The sequence below is a fragment of the Momordica charantia genome (genome assembly GCF_013281855.1).
Source record: "Momordica charantia cultivar OHB3-1 chromosome 5 unlocalized genomic scaffold, Mcharantia_2.0 BLBB01000005.1, whole genome shotgun sequence".
In the NCBI taxonomy this organism is placed as follows: Eukaryota; Viridiplantae; Streptophyta; class Magnoliopsida; order Cucurbitales; family Cucurbitaceae; genus Momordica; species Momordica charantia.
In genome coordinates this window covers 8,035,416-8,057,730 of record NW_028275163.1, presented here as the reverse complement: position 1 = coordinate 8,057,730, position 22,315 = coordinate 8,035,416, and the positions used below count along the sequence as shown (strand labels likewise).

At 30.6% G+C, this 22,315-nt stretch overlaps 2 protein-coding genes and 2 long non-coding RNA genes across 4 annotated transcripts; 3 read left to right on the top strand and 1 right to left on the bottom strand.

The window, feature by feature from the left end:
* Positions 1-816: 816 nt before the first annotated feature.
* Positions 817-2,023, top strand: LOC111015210 (uncharacterized). Its single transcript, XR_002601991.2, has 2 exons — positions 817-1,080; positions 1,218-2,023. It is a non-coding gene; the product is annotated as an uncharacterized LOC111015210 (long non-coding RNA).
* Positions 2,024-3,340: 1,317 nt separating this feature from the next.
* On the bottom strand, positions 3,341-12,176 carry LOC148211227 (uncharacterized). The gene is made up of 3 exons (XR_015790834.1): positions 8,618-12,176; positions 4,048-4,118; positions 3,341-3,695 (listed from the first exon to the last, which is right to left on the bottom strand). It is a non-coding gene; the product is annotated as an uncharacterized LOC148211227 (long non-coding RNA).
* A 147-nt stretch (positions 12,177-12,323) lies between these two features.
* LOC148211226 (uncharacterized) lies at positions 12,324-14,755 on the top strand. Its single transcript, XM_088123987.1, has 2 exons — positions 12,324-12,484; positions 12,621-14,755. The coding sequence occupies exons 1-2, from the start codon at positions 12,431-12,433 to the stop codon at positions 14,592-14,594; spliced, it is 2,028 nt and encodes a 675-aa protein (XP_087980113.1). The 5' UTR covers positions 12,324-12,430; the 3' UTR covers positions 14,595-14,755.
* A 3,418-nt stretch (positions 14,756-18,173) lies between these two features.
* LOC148211225 (BURP domain-containing protein BNM2A-like) lies at positions 18,174-19,711 on the top strand. Its single transcript, XM_088124635.1, has one exon. The coding sequence runs from the start codon at positions 18,198-18,200 to the stop codon at positions 19,548-19,550; it is 1,353 nt and encodes a 450-aa protein (XP_087980761.1). The 5' UTR covers positions 18,174-18,197; the 3' UTR covers positions 19,551-19,711.
* The last annotated feature ends 2,604 nt before the right edge of the window (positions 19,712-22,315 follow it).

Below are 22,315 nucleotides of genomic sequence, written 5' to 3'. Positions count from 1 at the left end.
TTAGAAAAATATGTCAATACACCAGGATGAGCAAAGATTAGTTTTGTTAAAAAAAAAAAGAAAAAAAAAGACGGCATAATGCAATTTGCCATGCATGCAACATTGAAAACCACGCCCTGATTCTCATGCTACTTTTTTAAAAAAATAAAAAAATTAATTTAATATTTTTTTTAATCTTTATTTAATGGATTTTTCCTCTCCACTCATTCTGTTGTTTGTTTTGTTTTTCTTCTCTGGATGCTTTCATCCCTCACTCTGCAGCATACCACCCACCTATGTTTTTTTTCTTTGTTCTTCTCCTTGCCTCTCCATTCTTCTTCCTCATAACAGTAATTTCTTTAATTAAAAAAAGAACAAACTAAGTTGATTGGAAGTGATAATATTTATAAAATAAAATTTAAACCATAAAAAGGCATGCCAAGACAAAACTTAACCGTGCATCTACACTTTTATCCACCCAATAGTTGACCAGCGACGAGGTCGAAGAACAATATACATCCACTAGCCACAACTCAGTACCACAAATTGGGCAATATTAATTTTGTTTTCATTTCAGAAATTGTAAGTGACAAAACCCACCCGCCGACAACCAGATCGAGGTGGTAGTCGGTTGCCACATGGATACATAACAGTATATATACGCCACACAGTCAATACTTGGCACCTTGCTCAACACGTGGATTCCAATGTCTGCACAAGTGTACACATTGATTACTTTCTTCAATTTATTCGCTGTTTGTTTTAATTTAAATTTCACTTTAAGATTCTTTCCAAATATGATTTATTTGTTTGCAAACAGACCATGTTTATCTCCCACAGATTTCAATGTTTGTCTTTACACATACCCCCATTACTCTATTCAAGGTTATCCAATATTCATGCATGACGCTTCAGCTTCACTACTAAATTACTACTAGCACACTAGCGGTCTAAGCCTATATATATGCATGGGTAATCAGATAAAGAATATGTTCCCACCAAATTCATCAATTCAAACAGGAAACAAAACTCACTTTGTTTTCGTTCGATATGGAGCTCCCTCTCTGCATCACTCTCATGATCTCGCTTCTCTTGGTCATGGTAGCCAACCTTCCCAATTTCCTCATCTAAAATTTTTTTATATATGTAAAATTATCGTTTTTGTCAAGATTAATTACTCAAATATTATACAATTCTCTAACACATTTTTTCTTCTTCTTTGTGATCCGATGTTTTAGTTTGCGAGTACAACAGAGTCCAGAAAAGAATTGAAAGATCATTGGTTCAAGAATGTGATGGAAGATGAGTCATTGCCTAATTTAAAGTCACTTTTTCCTGAAAGTGAAAAGCTTTTCATTAACGAGCTTGAACCAAAGCACTGACAATGCTTTACTTGCCTATAAAATGGAACGATCATCTCCCACATTCTTTCAGAAAAAACCAGCTTCCATTAAAGCTATAGAGCATCAACCAATAGAGCTTGAACTAGACACTGACAATGCTTTATTTTTCCTATAAAATGGAACGATCATCTCCCACCTTCTTTCAGAAAAAAACCGACTTCCATTAAGGATATAGAGCCTAAACCGATGGAGCTTGAACCAAGCACTAACAATGCTTTACTTGCCTATAAAATGGAACGATCATCTCCCATATTCTTTCAGAAAAAACCAGCTTCCATTAAAGCTATAGGGCCTCAACCAATAGAGCTTGAACCAAGCACTGACATGCTTTACTTGCCTATAAAATGGAACGTTCATCTCCCACATTCTTTCAGAAAAAACTAGCTTCCATTAAGGATCTAGAGCGTGCACCATTAGAGCTTGAACCTAGCATTGACAATGCTTTACTTGCCTATAAAATGGAATAATCATCTCCCACATCTTCAACTTGAACTAGCGTGTACTGCCATCAATGTAATAAAAAGAAATAATAAGAGAGTGACCTCAAGCGCTAGCTCGTGTATCGTTTTTCTCAGTTTTAGTTATGTAATGCATTGAAATAAATGTATGTTTGAATCTGTAATGTTACTCTATTTGTATTATGTCTTACGAATTCTGAGTTTCTTTTATAATTTTATGGTAAGTTATTGGGTTTAGATAAATTTAATCATATATGAATATCTAACACTCTCATCACTTTTGGGCTTGGAAAATTGCACAAGCCCCGATAAGTGGAAATAAATAATAAATACGAAACACAACATCTTCTGCTATGATAGAATGTGAATTAATATGATTAAACGACCAATCAACCAAAGAGCTTATTAGCTGATATGTTAAGGTAAATTTAATCATATATTGATATCCAACAATATGGAAACATGTTTTCAATTTGAAAATAATAGAGCTCGATTACACTGTGTTGTTGTCCATTTAACTCCCATAAAAAGGAAACTTAAGGGCTCGTTTGGTAATATTCTTGTTTACTGTTTTCCATTTCGATCTCATTTCCTTTGTCTTGTTTTTAATTTTTTTTCGACCTCATTTCCAAAATTTGGAAAGTTCATATCATAACTATATGCATACTATAAAGTATCATTCATAACAAGAATATACTAATTACAAAAGCAATTTTGATATTTAACTATATATTCAGTTCAATCATTTAACCGTGTCGGTGAACTTAATTTCATATAAAATATGAAACTACTATAGAGTAATTACTCGGCACGTAATTGCATTCACACTCATTCTCAATAATGAAACCAAAACTCTCATGAATCTAAAAACTCGAGATGTGTAGATAATATATCCAGTATTGAACTATGTGATATATACTAATACCACCAAAGTATATATTTGCATGTTGTCAACACAAAATATAGAATGACTCACTAAATCAAAATATTTACAAATCTCGAGTTTAAATTTAAAACACTAGGTTCAAGATACAAATTTGGGTGGCTTTTAGACAAACACACTTGTGTTCTATGATGCATATTCAATAGAGTATTAAACAGAACCAACCACTAGAACCGATTGATATAACAAACACACCAATACTACAAAATTGATCAATTGAATGAAATTACTAGGTACAAATGTTAAGCACATATCAATAAAAAAAGATAAACTCATGCCACATGACAAATCAATGAATGAGATTATGAGTATAAAATTGCAAAATATCAATAAAATGTGATTAACAAAATTGAGATCACAAAATTTCATAACTAGAGAATGAAATTGTGACAACTTAAATAAATAATGCGTTTGTTTCAAACCAAAAAAACATAGTGCATGATTGTAGCGAAGATTGGAAACAAAATAAAATATAAAAAGCAAAATTGTCTTAAGATTGACGGAGATAAAATGTAGAGAAATTAAGGAAACACAAAATTAACAAATCTGAACCCAACATTAGTATTATTTCCTTAAGACAATTTTGTTCCGTCTATGGTGCTCAGGTTTCATGAAAAATTGTCTCCCAGGATAGGACAGGTATATCGATATGTGAATGCAGCGCTTCACGCACAGGACTCAATTTATAGGGTCATTCAAATAGTCACAGATTATGTCTTTATTTTATCGAAATTAATTTTATTAAATCTAACACAAATATCTTTACACAAAAAATTTGTATACATTCTTCATTACAATCTAGAAAGTTTCAAAATACACGAAAAATGAAATAAGTAATCCTAAAAGCCTTCAGATCTTCTTCTACGTCTGCATTTTTTTAAAATGAGCCTTCAAGACTACACATCTACACACCTGAAAGAATGAAAGGAATAATATGAAAGTGTTTAAAAAAAAACAAAGTGAGATAATAAACGTGGAAAGTTGCCAAAAAAAAAAACAAAAATAGTGGCTAAAAAGTGGCCAAGTGAGCTGTGCTAGTCAAAATTTACTTCTAGATACTCCTAAGCGAGCTGAATGTAGTAGTCCTAACACCCCAACTCCCAAAGTTACATAAGTGTCTTAAAATCTCTTACATAACTATTTGATTTTATCCCACAAGTAACTTCAAATGATTATAAACCATCCACTACAAAAATCACAAAGTATCTAAATTAGGACTAAGAGCCTAAGGGTATTTTTTAGGCAAAAATGAAATTGAACATACCTTAAGAGCGGCCCTAATGCATTTAACCCAAGCCCCCCAAACTTCAAATGACTCTCAACCATCTGTGCACCCTAGAAATATCAAAGTAGCCAAAATAAGTAAAAAAAAATACCTCGAGTCTTCAAGCAAACAATTTTTTAAAATCTAATATCTTAAGCAATTTATATATATAAGACCATATTATATATATTCTTCTACCTCTCTTAAATTACTCATTCACAAAGATTAAAAAGTCAAAAAAGAACCATAATTAAGTTAAAATGAGTGTTCAAATAAAATTGTAAGACCTACCCAGAAAAAAAAGCACGTATCAAACTCTAAAATATTAGTTAAAATATGAAAGATAGAAAGAATGGGGAAATTTCTTTCCTTATTTTTTTCACAAACTTCTGCGCTCGGTCTAATATGCTCCAAAGCTAATTTACAAATAAGCTTTAAAGCATATAAGTAGTCTTTGTTTTGCTATGACAATATGCTTTCAAAGGTTATTAAGGCTATACAATACAGTTTTGTTTCGAAATACTAGAGACTAACTCGTTTTAGCAAACTAATAATCGAATCGAATTATTATCCATATTGATCCACTTGAAGAAAAAATATGGGAAAAGATTATTGAACAAGAATAATTTGAATAGAAGGCACCAAAAATTACCATTTCAATCAAATGTCACTACTTCTCATGTTATTGTTTTTTCTTTAACTTGTGAGATTTAGGTTCAAAGTTAAGTGAGATCTTCTCAACACAGGATTTTAAAGTATAGAAAAGTACACCATGGCTAACAACATGATTTTAAAATATTGAGAGTCCGAATTCTAAATTGAGCTTTAAGATTATATTTCCAAATTCTAAACTGAGCTTTAAGACTTTATATTTTGAAAGATAATTGATTTTTTCATATAAATAGGAAATAGAGAGTACCATTAATCAAAAGTTTTGAAATGGGTACAAAATAAGGATAATTGATATTTTTTTTAGTACAACATGTGGGGGTGGAGATCCAACTAAAAACCTCTTGGTTGGAATATATATGTCAATTACCACTAAACTATGCTGGCTTTGGCAGGATAATTGATATTTGAAAGTTGCAAGTTAATCAATAATAAGAATAGATCCACTTCATTAGGCAATCCCTTATAATGTGTTAAGTGAAGGTCTAACAAAAATTTACGTGAAGGAGGACTTGCTTTTACAAACAACACTGAAATTTGTTTTGGTCTCATAGAGTAAGATTAACCCACACCAAAAATAAATATCATGTGAGACTAATATCTTTGTTATAATTGACATCATAAAAATATATGATAAGCATAATTCAAGAATGCTTCCACATCTAACATAAATAAATTGTTGTAGAAACTAGAAAGAAGGAAAGTCAAAACATATAATTCAAGTTCAAAATCAAGGCTGATTTCCCAATGATAGAACAACAAAGGAATGCAAATATACAACCATATCTATCACCAAAATTCACCCTATCCAAAATACACTTTCACTAAAATTATAAAAACCCGCGTTTCAGTTTTTTATACGAAATTCAACAAATGGAAGCAAAAACAAAAATGTAAAATGAAATTGGGTTTATTGTATACAATGTTATTCAATCTACTGATTTTTAATTAAGCATCAAATCGGCTGGAAAGAACATATCTAATCCCCTCTACTTGTTGTTGTTCGTAGTTGGCTCATCATTGCTTCTGGATTTTTCGTTAGATTGAGGTTCTTAAGTTTATTTCTTGATGGCGGTGGCAAGCAAGGAGTAGAGGAGCATAAGGTGAGGAGTTGCAACTGAAGCAGGCAAAGAGCAACAATGATAGGAGCCAAGTGAAAACAACGGCCAACGAACATAGAAGAGGAGGGGAGAGAAGAAATCAAAAAATTTTCGAAGATCAGGAGTAGTGTGGAATGACTGGGAGAGAAAAAGAACATCGTTAGGATTTTGAAATTTTACTAACGAACATTTCCTGATGCTATAAAAAACGCGTCGGGAAAGAGGACTTTTCCCGATGCTATTAAAAAAGCATAGGGAAAAATTCTATGTTTTCTTCTATTGTCTATTATTCTCAACGCCTTTCAAAAAAGTTGGTAAATGTGAGTAATATCGACGTTTTTTTGGTGCATGAGGAGAAGTGGCGTCGCCGTAGCTCTAAATTCTTGTGCAGTGACATTTATTTAGGACAATATGAGAGAAAAAAAAAACTTATTTAAATCTTAGAAATCTAGATTTGTAAATATTTATAAAAATCTTTTCAAATATTTTAAATTTTAAAAATAGAAAATATATTTTTATTTAAGAAGATATGAAAAGAAAAAATAAACACGCTTTGCTTAAGATGAGAATCTAGCTTGAACCACAAAGAAGATGTTCAAAATTTGGCCCTTTTCCCAAAATGTTTCTCAAAATTTAGTTATAAAATGAGATGGGTTACAAAGCATGTCTGAAAAAACGAGACTGCTGGAAAATTAAGATTATCATGTTACTCAAATTCATATGTTTTTAATAAATAAATGAAACCCTAAACTCTAAATCCAACAAATTAGACTCTAATTCCTAAAAAAAATATTATACGCCCAAACATTCAAAGAAGAATTGGGAGAAATTTAAGCAAGAATAAGTGCAGTGATTAGGTAGTATATTTGTTTAATTATTCATTAAAATATTAACATTTAATTATTAATGTAAATATTTGTATGAGATTGTCATCAATTTTCACTAGAAAATAATATATTTTAAAATACTAGTATTATAATACGTGACTTGCTTATGGTTTTTTAAATATTATTTCATTATATATTAATGTAATTTCTAATTTTTAAAAAGTTAGAACATCTATTAAATACTATACTAATTTATATTTATAAAAAAAAATTATCTATAAAATAGTAAGTCATTTTTCGATATAATTTGATAATTATTTATTAAAGTTTATTAATAATTATTAAAATAAATAGTTCATCAATTTTATTGAATCAATTACTTTATATACGTTGAGTTAAATACTTATACTCAATTTTATAATAAAAAAATTACATAAATATGAAAATAACAAAATTAAATATTGAAGTGTTTTAAAATTTTACACACAATTGGATTTGAAAAACCAAATGTTATATTAAATTTTACAATAATTTTATAATAGATTCTTTTACACAATATATATGTATAACATTCAGATTATTACATAATATATATTTTTTTTAACAAAATTATAGTTTTATTAGAAAATTAGGTTTTAAATTAAAATTATTAAATTTGTTTAAATCTTTAACAATAAATATAATTATTTTTTATAAATAAAAAGTTATGAATTTTAAAAATAAATATTTTGATTATGGGAAGTAGAATGATTTAGTTTATTTTATATTTAAAATAATAATAATTTAAAATTTATCTAAAGATATTAGTGATCATTAAAATTATTTGTGTGCATGATGGCGGGTTTGTAATAATTATTTAGTAATTTTTTTAAATTAAGGACTGTTTATAAAATATATATTTTAAATTAAAAGATTATATTTATTTAACCTTTTACTATAAATATAATTAATAATTTTCAAATGAAAAGTTACGAATTTTAAAAGTAAATATTTTGATTGTAGATGGAAGGTAGTTTATTAGATAAAAAAACAAGGTCATTATAGCTTGCACATTATACTTATTCTAATTTATTTTATTTTAAGAAAATAACAAATTTGATTATACTCTTTACAAATTTGTTGTTGGATAAATTTAGTTTTTAACTTTTAATTTGTTTTTTTTTCATATTTTAGAAACAGTCAGAAATAAGTATAATTTAAAAATATATACTGAAAAAGTAATTTATTATTTATATTATTAAATTTATATTTTTTATATTATTATTAAATTATTATTATTTGCAATCATAACAATGATGTACAAATACAAAATTATTAATTATTAATTTCTAGAATCCAACCTCTCTTTTAGTTGGTCATTAAATCGTTCTTTATTATTTTATAATACCTTAATAATATTATTATTGTGTGTCTAGCAATGAAATTTACTTTCAAACAAAGTTCTAATTATGATGATACATATTATTTTTAATTTTTTTATTTTAAATAAAATATTTTTAGAAAAAGGTATATTTGTTCTAGTAAAATTATTTTTTTACATTCATAAAAAATATTATTTATTGTTCATCGAAAGCATATCACAATATTAATTGATAGGATAATTTTTCTTTCACAGAAAATCTAAAAATGATTAAATAGATAAAACATTTAAAATAAAAAATTTCATGATATTAAGATTGACTATAAAATAGTCCAAATTTAAAATAGCAATAGTGAAGAACAAATTCAAGACATATATTATCATATATTTTTTTACAAAATATATTTACTTTTTACCGATGTTTGTGATCAAACTGACAAATGCTTGTAAGGTACACACAATGATCAACAATTGCTAAACAACACTTTAAAAAGAATATTAAAAATATTAGTATTCTATCACTAAATCTAGAAACCACAATGAACTAAAGAAAGAAAATATGTATAGAAAAAAAAATAGAACAAATTAGTGTAAAAAATGATAGGAAATCGAACCACTTTTACTCCAGAAGATCAGCAATCGGACCAGTTGCTTCTCTTCCAGTCACTTGCTCAGATTCTGGATCCCTCTCTCAGATTCGTCGATCTTCTCGACGTTTCTTATTCCGTTGAAGAATTTTTGTCTTATTTTAGAAAGAGTTTTTCCTAAAACATCGAACTTACCTCTCATGTTAGCTCAATCTTCTCATGGGTGACTCAGCCTCCCTCCCGCCCAAATGAAATGGGATGAATTAAATCAATAAGCTTTTTGATTGATTCACGACACTGCGAAGCCTAATTCAATCAAGGTTGGGGCTTACTTTCTTGATGCTGAGTCATCATATTCCAATTTAGCTATGCTAATGAAAGAGGAAAAGTATAGTGGTAGAAAGTAGGAAATTTAAAGGTAATAATATTTAAATTTTCTCTTACCATTTAAACTAATAAAAATAAAAGATAGAAATATATTTAAAATATCATTTTGTTAGAAAATAATATTTTAAATTTATCATATTAATTATTAATTATTAATAAATTGTTAACAAATTTAAGAGATATAATAATGTTTTAAAAATTTAGATAGCTGGGAAAGAGATTAAAAGTTAATGAGTGTTAAGGATACCATATGGAAAAGAAAATGGACCTGATTATAATTGGCATGCTACCCCTCTAATAGCCAATTGGTTTTAAGATGTAACCCCATGAATATTAATATACTATCATAGCCCAAAACTCTCAAACGAACAATCGGTCCAGAAACACGATCTTGAGGGGGGCATGAGGAGATGAAACCCATGAATATTAATATGATATTAGAGCCCAAAACGAGCAACGGTTTCGATATTACAAAAGAAGGAAAGGTCAACATTATTCATAAAACGTTTTTTTCACAACCGTACTGTAAATAGATTATAGATAATTATAAATATAATTGATTGACATTTACTGAGGACAATTAAGGAAAAAGTTTTAAATCGTAAAAATCTAGATTTATAGATATTTTAAAATTGGACATTTATGAAATATCATATGTATTATGCTTCACTAAAGACAATTTCTATTTTTTTTTTAATTAAAATACACTTTGGACCATTTTGTTTGGAGATTTCTCACGCAATAATGAGCATGAACAAGTAAAACCATTAATTGTTACACTAATTTAAAGAGCACATAACTTAATTGACCTAGATATCATGTTTTCCTATTAATAATAGTTTTTTCATAGGTTTAATAAATTATCTTTCAATGGTTTCATCAGGTTAAGAATTATACAAGTTACATTTGTGGAATACATTACTTCTTTTGTATATATTTTATTTCTCGTACTAATATAATAAATTTCAAAACCACAATTATTTTAGTATTTTTCTAATTCAAAAATACCTTTTTACGTCTAAATGCTCTAATGGATGGTAATTTCTTTAAAACAATGAATTAATTTAATTTTGTTTATTAAAAAAAAAGAGAAAAAAACGACAGACTGCATGCATGGTGGAGTCTGCCATGCGGCTGCTGCACAACAGCAGCAGGCAGCATTGAAATCCGTGCAACCATTTAATGATGGTTGGTTTTCGTATTTTTTTAAATTAAATTAAATTAAATTATTATTATTATTTTTTAATCTTTATTAATAGTTTTCTCTCCACACATTCTCTTTTATTTTTTTTCTTCTTCATCCTTTTTCTTGCATCTCCATTCATCTTCTTCATTTCACAAAAATCCGCCGCCCCCCACCCCCCAACTTTTTTCTGCTTTGTTTCGCGTAGAGTTCTGGCCACCTCTCCAACGTTGGAATCTTCACGAAAAAAAATTACAAAAACCAACGAACCGACCGATCGAACCAGGTCGGTGCAAGCTAACATAACAGAGAAAGTCAGTTTCCATATTGAGGAATCGACTAGGTCGGTTTTTGACATCGACGTCAACCAAAAATCGACTTAGGCTCATCCCTACAACATACTAATTATAAATATAACAGTAATTTCTTTAATAAAAAAGAAAAAGGATGAAACTAAGCTAATTAGAATCGATAATATTTATAAAATAAAATTTAAATCCCAAAAAAGCGTTTCAAGACAAAACTTAACCCTGCATCTATACTTTTACACACCCAATAGTTGACCGGCGATGATGTCGAGGCACAACTTACATCTGCCAGCCACAACCTCAGTACCACACGAATTGGACAATATTAGTTATGTTTTATGTTCAGAAATGGTGTGGTGTTTTACAGTGTTGAAACCGTGTGCAAGTTGGGTAAACTTTACCTAAAGGGTATTTCATTCTAACAATGTATAAATAACCCAAAAGAAATAGCTATGTACTCTGTACTTGAAAATACTTACCTGATTAGTGAAAGATTTGCTGTCCTTCTCAGTGGATGTAGGTCCTTATGTGACTCAACCACTTAAATCTGTGTGCATATCTCTTCTTTCCTTTTTCTTCATTGTTTTTCTGCTTGCTTTCGGGTCAGAGTTGTCTTGCCCTAGAAAGGAATTTCGTTCTGGCTTTTCTCTTCTCCTCGTTCGGTCCTAACAAAATATTTTCTCTACTCCGCTTGTCTTTAATTAACTAATCTACTTAAAGTGTTATGTTGCTAGCGAGAGAACTACTTATTAGTATAGTGAACTTGTTATGTTAACATTAAATTAACTAAGTAAATTGAAGAGATATTATTTTAAATTTTTTGAACTTCGACTATAAAATGAAAAAAAAATTAGAATCTAATTTTTTTTTAGTTTTATATTAAAACATTAATGTATGGAAAGAAAAAAACAACAAATCAATTTTTTTCGATTCAAAGTTGGATTTCTCAATTGAGTATTTATTAAGAAACAAAATTAAAAATATATGCCAATATACTAGGGTCAGCAAAGATTAGTTTTTTTTTTTTTAAAAAAAAGACTGCATTATACACTCTGCCATGCATGCAGCAGCATTGAAAACCACGCCCTGCTGCTTTTAAAAAAAATATAGAAATTATTTTTTTATCTTTATCTAATGGATTTTTTCTCTCCACTCATTCTCTTCTCTTGTGAGTATGTTTTGTTTTTCTTATCTAGATGTTTTCATTCCTTACTTTGCAGCACCCCACCCACCTGTATTTTTCTTCTCCATTCTTCTTCGTTGTAATTCCATTAATTATAAAAAAGAACAAACTAAGCTGATTGGAAGTGATAATGTTTATAAAATAAAATTTAAAACAAAAAAAGGCATGCCAAGACAAAACTTAATCCTGCATCTACATATTTATCCACCCAGTAGTTAATCGGCGACGAGGTCGAAGCACAATATACATGCACCAGCCACAACCTCAGTACCACAAATGGGGCAATATTAATTTTGTTTTATTTTCAAAAATCTGAAGTGACAAAACCCACCGGCCGACGACCGGATCGAGGTGGTAGCCGGTTGCCACATGGATACGTCACAGTATACATATGCCACACCATCAATACTTGGCACGTCGCTCGACACATGGATTCCAATGTCTGCACAAGTGTACATATTGATTACTCTCTTCAATTTATGTGGTGTTTGTTATAATTTAAATTTCACTTTAAGATTCTTTCCAATTATAATTTGTTTTTTTGCAAACAGACCATGTTTATCTTCAATGGATTCCAATGTTTGTCTTTACACATACCTCCATTACTCTGTTCAAGGTTATCCAATATTCATGCATGCTTCAGCTTCACTACTAAATTACTACTATCACACTAGCAGCGTAACCCTATATATATGCCTTGATAAATTGGATTAAGAATATGTTCCTATCAAATTCATCACCCAAACAGGAAAAAAAAACTCACTTTATTTTCGTTCGATATGAAGCTCCCTCTGTGCATCACTCTCATGATCTTCTCGCTTCTCTTGGTCATGGTAACCAACCTTTCCCAATTTCCTCATCTAAATTTTTTTTATGTATGTGAAATTATCATATTTGTCCAGTTTAATTATGCAAATATTATGCAATTCTCTAACCCTTTCTTTTCTTCTTTGTGATTGGATGTTTTAGTTTGCGAGTACCACAGAGTCCAGAAAAGAATTGAAAGATAATTGGTACAAAAATGTGATGGAAGATGAGTCATTGCCTAATTTAAAGCCACTTTTTATTGGAAGTGAAAAGCTTTTCATTAAGGAGCTTGAACCAAGCACTGATAATGCTTTACCTGCCTATAAAATGAAACGATCATCCCCCACATTCTTTCAGAAAAAACCGATTTTCATTAAAGCTATAGAGCCCCAACCAATAGAGCTTGAACCAGTCACTGACAATGTTTTACTTTTCTATAAAATGGAACGATCATCTCCCACCTTCTTTCAGGAAAAATCAACTTCCATTAAGGATATAGAGCCTCAATCAATGGAGCTTGAACCAAGCACTGACAATGCTTTACTTGCCTATAAAATGGAACGTTCATCTCCCACATTCTTTCAGAAAAAACTAGCTTCCATTAAGGATCTAGAGCCTACACCATTAGAGCTTGAACCAAGCACTGACAATGCTCTACTTGCCTATAAAATGGAACGTTCATCTCCGACATTCTTTCAGAAAAAGCCAACTTCCATTAAAGCTATCGAGGCTCAACCAATAGAGCTTGAATCAAGCACTGACAATGCTTTACTTGCCTATAAAATGGAACATTCATCTCCCTCATTCTTTCATAAAAAACTAGCTTCCATTAAGGATCTAGAACCTACACCATTAGAGCTTGAACCAAGCACTGACAATGCTTTACTTGGCTATAAAATGGAACGATCATCTCCCACATTCTTTGAGAAAAAACCAGCTTCCATTAAGGATATAGAGCCTCAACCAATGGAGCTTGAACCAAGCACTGACAATGCTTTACTTGGCTATAAAATGGAACGATCATCTCCCACATTCTTTGAGAAAAAACCAGCTTCCATTAAGAATATAGAGCCTCAACCAATGGAGCTTGAACCAAGCACTGACAATGCTTTACTTGGCTATAAAATGGAACGATCATCTCCCACATTCTTTCAGAAAAAATCAGCTTCCATTAAAGCTGTAGAGCCTCGACCAATAGAGCTTGAACCAAGCACTGACAATGCTTTACTTGTCTATAAAATGGAACGATCATCTCCCACATTCTTTCAGAAAAAACCAAATTCCATTAAGAATATAGAGCATCAACCAATTGAGCTTGAATCAAGTACTGACAATGCTTTACTTGGCTATAAAATGGAACGATCATCTCCCACATCTTTAAAAAATCCAATCATAAGAATGGTCACCGGACATGGTTCTCAAGAGATTAACCCCACGGAGCATAACATGAAGGACATGCTTTACTTCACCATCAATGATTTGAAATTAGGCAAAAAATTCCCATTCTATTTACATCAAAATGACCCCTCAACCACTCCATCTTTGTCCAAAGAAATCGCTGATTCAATCCCTTTTTCACTCAAACAACTCCCTCAAATTCTCAATTTTTTTTCTTTTCCCTCAGACTCCTCCGAAGCCCAAATTGTGGAAAATGCACTCCGTTTATGTGAACGCGAACCCGTCGAAGGAGAGACCAAGTTTTGCACTACCTCCATGAAATCCATGGTAGACTTCGTTAGCTCTGCCTTGGGCTTTGGAGGCAAGTCCAGTAGTGTCAAATATCTTGCCACTACCCTTCTCACCAAATTCCACACCAATCTCCAGAACTACACTCTCCTCCAAATGCCTAATGAAATCAAAGTCTCTAAGTACTTTGCTTGCCACGCATTGCGCTATCCTTATGTAATTCGCTATTGCCATTCACGATTTGGAGACACTAAGCTGCTGCAATTTCCAATGGAAGGCGAAAATGGAGACCGGGTCCAAGCTCTGGCCGTTTGCCACATGGATACATCGGAATGGAACCCAAAACATCCCTCGTTTAAAGTGCTCAACACCGTACCAGGAACCTTCCCCATCTGCCATATTATGCCGCTCACTGATTTTATATGGTTTCCCATCTCTACTTCAACTTGAAATTGTGAGTCCTGCAATAATAAAAGCGCTAGCTCAAGCGCTAGCTCATGTATCGTTACTCTCAGTTTTAGTTATGTAATGTATTAAAATTAATGTACGTTTGAATCTGTAATGTTACTTTCTATGTACTATGTCGTATGAATTCTGAGTTTCTTTTATAATTTTATGGTAAGTTGTCGGATTAAGATAAATTTAATCATATAATTACATAACACCTCTGACTCTGATAGGATGTTAATTTATATGATTAAATGATCAATCAACTCAAAAGCTTAAGTTAGAGTAAATTTAATGATATATTGATATGTAACAATATAGAAACTGGTTTACAATTTTAAAATAATAGAGTTGATTATGGTGTGATGTCCATTTCACTCCCATAAAAAGGAAATTACTTAAGGGACTCGTTTCGTAACATTCTTATTTACTGTTATCCATTTAGATCTCATTTCCAGTTTCTAGTTTCTAATTTTTTTTAAATCTAGAAACAGGAATACGTTTGATAACAATTTCTATTTGAAAAAAAAATTAAAAAAAATAATGTTTGATAACTTTTTTTTCCCAATATTTTGTAAAAACGTCAAGGGAAGGGTTACTTGTCTCACGTTTTATTAAAATGTCGGAATATTTAACACATTATTTTGGTATGTTTGAACTTATCAAGCCATATTCCCGACATTTATTGCAAAACGTGGATGAAATAGCCTATATATTGATGCTTTTAATAAAATGATGCGCGAACTGATTCCAACGTTTTTACACAAAACGTTGGTATAAGATTCCTTATTGTAATATTTTAATAAAACGCTGCGATACATTATGTTATTCGAACGTTTTTGTAAAACGTTGGGATAAAGTTACTTCTCTCACGTTTTCGATAAAACGTGGGGATGAGTGATCTTCTCCCAACGTTTTGTAAAAACGTCGGGAGAAGAAATCTTTGCCCCACGTTTTAATTAAAATGTCGAAATATTTATTGTGTAACTTTGGTGTGTTTCAATTTATCCGCCCATATTCTCAACGTTTTTTATAAAACGTCAGAAGAAATTGAATTCGTGGGGATGAGTGATATTCTCCCAATGTTTTTGTAAAAACGTTAGGAAAAGGGATCTTTGCCCCACGTTTCTATTCAAACATCGAAATATTTACTAGGTAACTCTGGAGTGTTTGAATTTATCTGCCCATATTCCCAATGTTTTTTGTTAAACGTCAGAAGAAATCGAATATTTGCCGACATTCTTTAGAAAACGTTGGCAAATATAAACTTTTTGCCAACGTTTTTGTGGAAAGTTCCCACGATTTTATTTTCGTCGGGAGAAACTGACTTCTCCCGACGATACTTTTAACGTTGGGAATAATTTCGTTGGGAAAACAATAAATTCTTGTAGTGAAACTTAAGGGACTCGTTTCGGACATTCTTGTTTACTGTTTTCCATTTTGATCTCATTTCCTGTTTCTAGTTTCTAATTTTTTTTTAAAATCTAGAAATAGGAATACCTTTGATAACCATTTCTATTGAAAAAAAATAGAAAAAAAAAATAATGTTTGATAACTTTTCTTTTAAAAAATATAACATTGGGCATTTGAATCCACGACCTCTTGAACAGCTACATATATCTTTAACTCAAGTTGGTTTATTTTATTTTTAGTTAAAATGAAATTTAGTAGATATAATATAAAAAGGTATAGCATATACTCGCATAATATAATACATTAAGAAAAAAAATAATTTTTAATATAACTTTTTTTAATAAATTATTAGCTTTAAATAAAGAGTAAAATTTTAAAATATTTTTCATTTAAAAATAGATCTTTTTTTAGTTCAAAATATAATAACCTTAAATAAAGAAAAAAATTTCAAAAACTTTTAGATTTAAAAAATAGAAAATATATTTATGTTTACGAAAATATAAAAAGGAAAAAATAAACAACGATTTGCTTAATATGAGAATCTAACTTCGTAGCAGTGGAGGTTGTGAAATTTGGGCATATACTTGCACCAGTATGCTAGAGCTTAATTTTAACCAACAGGGTACAAGATATAATATTTAAGCTAAAATCGCTCCTCACTAGGAAGAAAAACCAAAATGGGAGGAATAAAACTACTTTCTGTAGTTTCAAAAATTTTACCATTTTCTGGAAATGTTTCTTAAATTTTAGATATAAAAAATGGGATCGATTACAAACATGTATGTTCTCCAAAAAAAAACAAGAAATGAGACTACTGGAAAATGAAGATTACAAAGTTACTCATATTCATATATTTTTTATAATATATAAAACCATGAACTCTAAATCCTAAATTGTAGACCCTAAACCCTAAAAAAATAATATACGTAGAAAATTCAAAGAATAACCATGAAAATTAAGCAAGAATAAGTGCATTGATGAGTGACTATATTTATTTGTATTTATTAAAGCATTATCTATGAAATGGTCATGAATTCCCACGAGGAAAAGAATACATTTAAAAATATAGGGCAAATTGCAAAAATAGTTTCACCCTTAAACTTGGCAATTGTTGCAATTTCACCCTTAAATTTGCATAAATGTAAAAATTAAACACTTAAACTTTTATAAGTGGAAAACTTGTACTCATAAACTTTGAATTATAAAAATTAAACCCCTAAACTTTCATAACTAACAAAATTCCTCGACTTTCCATTTTAAAAATTAAATCCTAAAAAAAAAAATTAACATACCTCCCCCTCTTCCTCTTCTGATAGTATTGCTTTCTCTCTCTATGGTTCTCCCTCCTCTACCTATTACATGCCTTGAAAATTGGTTTCAATAATATGTTCCTAAAATTCTCACCCAAACAGGAAAAAAAACCATTTTTATTTTCAGTTCTGATTATGAATTCCAACTTCCATCACCATTACTTCTTCCTCGTTCTGGTTTTTAACATATTCACTTTCTTCAATGACACACTACACCCTTTGTCTTGGTGCAGCCATTTTCGCCTCCATAGGTTTGAATTTCTACTCTAATCAAGCCTAGCTAGCTGCTTAGATTCTGAGAAAATTGATAAGCAAAATTTAAGATTAAACACAAATTTTTGGGAAATTTCTTTGCTTATTTTTTGCACAAACTTTTTATTGAAGTCTAATATTCTCCCGAGCTGATTTACAAATAAAATTTAAAGATAAGTAGTTTTATCTATGCTGTGACGATATCTTTCAGAGATTATTAAGAGCTATGAACCACATGTTAGTTTTGCTTAAAATATTACGGACTAAATTTTTTAGCAAAAATGAACGAACCAAATCATCGCATATTGATCCTTTCTTCATTATTGAACACCGATTAATTGAATAGAAAGTACCAAAGCTTACTTTTCAATATAATGTTTATTGTGATTGTTGGAACTTCAACTTGTGATATTTTTTCAAAGAAAAAGAGAGATCTTCTCAACATAGGATTCCAAAATATAAAAAAGCTTACACAAGGACTAACACCAATAGAGCTTGAAAAGCACTGACAATGCTCTACTTGCCTATAAAATGGAACGCTTCCGACATTCTTTCCAAAAGCCAAATTAAAGCTATCGAGGCTCAACCAATAGAGCTTGATCAAACTGACAATGCTTTACTTGCCTATAAAATGGAACATTCATCTCCCTCATTCTTTCATAAAAAACTAGCTTCCATTAAGGATCTAGAACCTACACCATTAGAGCTTGAACCAAGCACTGACAATGCTTTACTTGGCTATAAAATGGAACGATCATCTCCCACATTCTTTGAGAAAAAACCAGCTTCCATTAAGGATATAGAGCCTCAACCAATGGAGCTTGAACCAAGCACTGACAATGCTTTACTTGGCTATAAAATGGAACGATCATCTCCCACATTCTTTGAGAAAAAACCAGCTTCCATTAAGAATATAGAGCCTCAACCAATGGAGCTTGAACCAAGCACTGACAATGCTTTACTTGGCTATAAAATGGAACGATCATCTCCCACATTCTTTCAGAAAAAATCAGCTTCCATTAAAGCTGTAGAGCCTCGACCAATAGAGCTTGAACCAAGCACTGACAATGCTTTACTTGTCTATAAAATGGAACGATCATCTCCCACATTCTTTCAGAAAAAACCAAATTCCATTAAGAATATAGAGCATCAACCAATTGAGCTTGAATCAAGTACTGACAATGCTTTACTTGGCTATAAAATGGAACGATCATCTCCCACATCTTTAAAAAATCCAATCATAAGAATGGTCACCGGACATGGTTCTCAAGAGATTAACCCCACGGAGCATAACATGAAGGACATGCTTTACTTCACCATCAATGATTTGAAATTAGGCAAAAAATTCCCATTCTATTTACATCAAAATGACCCCTCAACCACTCCATCTTTGTCCAAAGAAATCGCTGATTCAATCCCTTTTTCACTCAAACAACTCCCTCAAATTCTCAATTTTTTTTCTTTTCCCTCAGACTCCTCCGAAGCCCAAATTGTGGAAAATGCACTCCGTTTATGTGAACGCGAACCCGTCGAAGGAGAGACCAAGTTTTGCACTACCTCCATGAAATCCATGGTAGACTTCGTTAGCTCTGCCTTGGGCTTTGGAGGCAAGTCCAGTAGTGTCAAATATCTTGCCACTACCCTTCTCACCAAATTCCACACCAATCTCCAGAACTACACTCTCCTCCAAATGCCTAATGAAATCAAAGTCTCTAAGTACTTTGCTTGCCACGCATTGCGCTATCCTTATGTAATTCGCTATTGCCATTCACGATTTGGAGACACTAAGCTGCTGCAATTTCCAATGGAAGGCGAAAATGGAGACCGGGTCCAAGCTCTGGCCGTTTGCCACATGGATACATCGGAATGGAACCCAAAACATCCCTCGTTTAAAGTGCTCAACACCGTACCAGGAACCTTCCCCATCTGCCATATTATGCCGCTCACTGATTTTATATGGTTTCCCATCTCTACTTCAACTTGAAATTGTGAGTCCTGCAATAATAAAAGCGCTAGCTCAAGCGCTAGCTCATGTATCGTTACTCTCAGTTTTAGTTATGTAATGTATTAAAATTAATGTACGTTTGAATCTGTAATGTTACTTTCTATGTACTATGTCGTATGAATTCTGAGTTTCTTTTATAATTTTATGGTAAGTTGTCGGATTAAGATAAATTTAATCATATAATTACATAACACCTCTGACTCTGATAGGATGTTAATTTATATGATTAAATGATCAATCAACTCAAAAGCTTAAGTTAGAGTAAATTTAATGATATATTGATATGTAACAATATAGAAACTGGTTTACAATTTTAAAATAATAGAGTTGATTATGGTGTGATGTCCATTTCACTCCCATAAAAAGGAAATTACTTAAGGGACTCGTTTCGTAACATTCTTATTTACTGTTATCCATTTAGATCTCATTTCCAGTTTCTAGTTTCTAATTTTTTTTAAATCTAGAAACAGGAATACGTTTGATAACAATTTCTATTTGAAAAAAAAATTAAAAAAAATAATGTTTGATAACTTTTTTTTCCCAATATTTTTGTAAAAACGTCAAGGGAAGGGTTACTTGTCTCACGTTTTATTAAAATGTCGGAATATTTAACACATTATTTTGGTATGTTTGAACTTATCAAGCCATATTCCCGACATTTATTGCAAAACGTGGATGAAATAGCCTATATATTGATGCTTTTAATAAAATGATGCGCGAACTGATTCCAACGTTTTTACACAAAACGTTGGTATAAGATTCCTTATTGTAATATTTTAATAAAACGCTGCGATACATTATGTTATTCGAACGTTTTTGTAAAACGTTGGGATAAAGTTACTTCTCTCACGTTTTCGATAAAACGTGGGGATGAGTGATCTTCTCCCAACGTTTTGTAAAAACGTCGGGAGAAGAAATCTTTGCCCCACGTTTTAATTAAAATGTCGAAATATTTATTGTGTAACTTTGGTGTGTTTCAATTTATCCGCCCATATTCTCAACGTTTTTTATAAAACGTCAGAAGAAATTGAATTCGTGGGGATGAGTGATATTCTCCCAATGTTTTTGTAAAAACGTTAGGAAAAGGGATCTTTGCCCCACGTTTCTATTCAAACATCGAAATATTTACTAGGTAACTCTGGAGTGTTTGAATTTATCTGCCCATATTCCCAATGTTTTTTGTTAAACGTCAGAAGAAATCGAATATTTGCCGACATTCTTTAGAAAACGTTGGCAAATATAAACTTTTTGCCAACGTTTTTGTGGAAAGTTCCCACGATTTTATTTTCGTCGGGAGAAACTGACTTCTCCCGACGATATTTTTAACGTTGGGAATAATTTCGTTGGGAAAACAATAAATTCTTGTAGTGAAACTTAAGGGACTCGTTTCGTAACATTCTTGTTTACTGTTTTCCATTTTGATCTCATTTCCTGTTTCTAGTTTCTAATTTTTTTTTTAAAATCTAGAAATAGGAATACCTTTGATAACCATTTCTATTGAAAAAAAATAGAAAAAAAAAATAATGTTTGATAACTTTTCTTTTAAAAAATATAACATTGGGCATTTGAATCCACGACCTCTTGAACAGCTACATATATCTTTAACTCAAGTTGGTTTATTTTTATTTTTAGTTAAAATGAAATTTAGTAGATATAATATAAAAAGGTATAGCATATACTCGCATAATATAATACATTAAGAAAAAAATATAATTTTTAATATAACTTTTTTAAATAAATTATTAGCTTTAAATAAAGAGTAAAATTTTAAAATATTTTTCATTTAAAAATAGATCTTTTTTTAGTTCAAAATATAATAACCTTAAATAAAGAAAAAAATTTCAAAAACTTTTAGATTTAAAAAATAGAAAATATATTTATGTTTACGAAAATATAAAAAGGAAAAAATAAACAACGATTTGCTTAATATGAGAATCTAACTTCGTAGCAGTGGAGGTTGTGAAATTTGGGCATATACTTGCACCAGTATGCTAGAGCTTAATTTTAACCAACAGGGTACAAGATATAATATTTAAGCTAAAATCGCTCCTCACTAGGAAGAAAAACCAAAATGGGAGGAATAAAACTACTTTCTGTAGTTTCAAAAATTTTACCATTTTCTGGAAATGTTTCTTAAATTTTAGATATAAAAAATGGGATCGATTACAAACATGTATGTTCTAAAAAAAAAAAACAAGAAATGAGACTACTGGAAAATGAAGATTACAAAGTTACTCATATTCATATATTTTTTATAAATATATAAAACCATGAACTCTAAATCCTAAATTGTAGACCCTAAACCCTAAAAAAATAATATACGTAGAAAATTCAAAGAATAACCATGAAAATTAAGCAAGAATAAGTGCATTGATGAGTGACTATATTTATTTAATTATTTATTAAAGCATTATCTATGAAATGGTCATGAATTCCCACGAGGAAAAGAATACATTTAAAAATATAGGGCAAATTGCAAAAATAGTTTCACCCTTAAACTTTTAATTGTTGCAATTTCACCCTTAAATTTGTATAAATGTAAAAATTAAACACTTAAACTTTTATAAGTGGAAAACTTGTACTCATAAACTTTGAATTATAAAAATTAAACCCCTAAACTTTCATAACTAACAAAATTCCTCGACTTTCCATTTTAAAAATTAAATCCTAAAAAAAAAAAATTAACATACTTTCCCCCTCTTCCTCTTCTGATAGTATTGCTTTCTCTCTCTATGGTTCTCCCT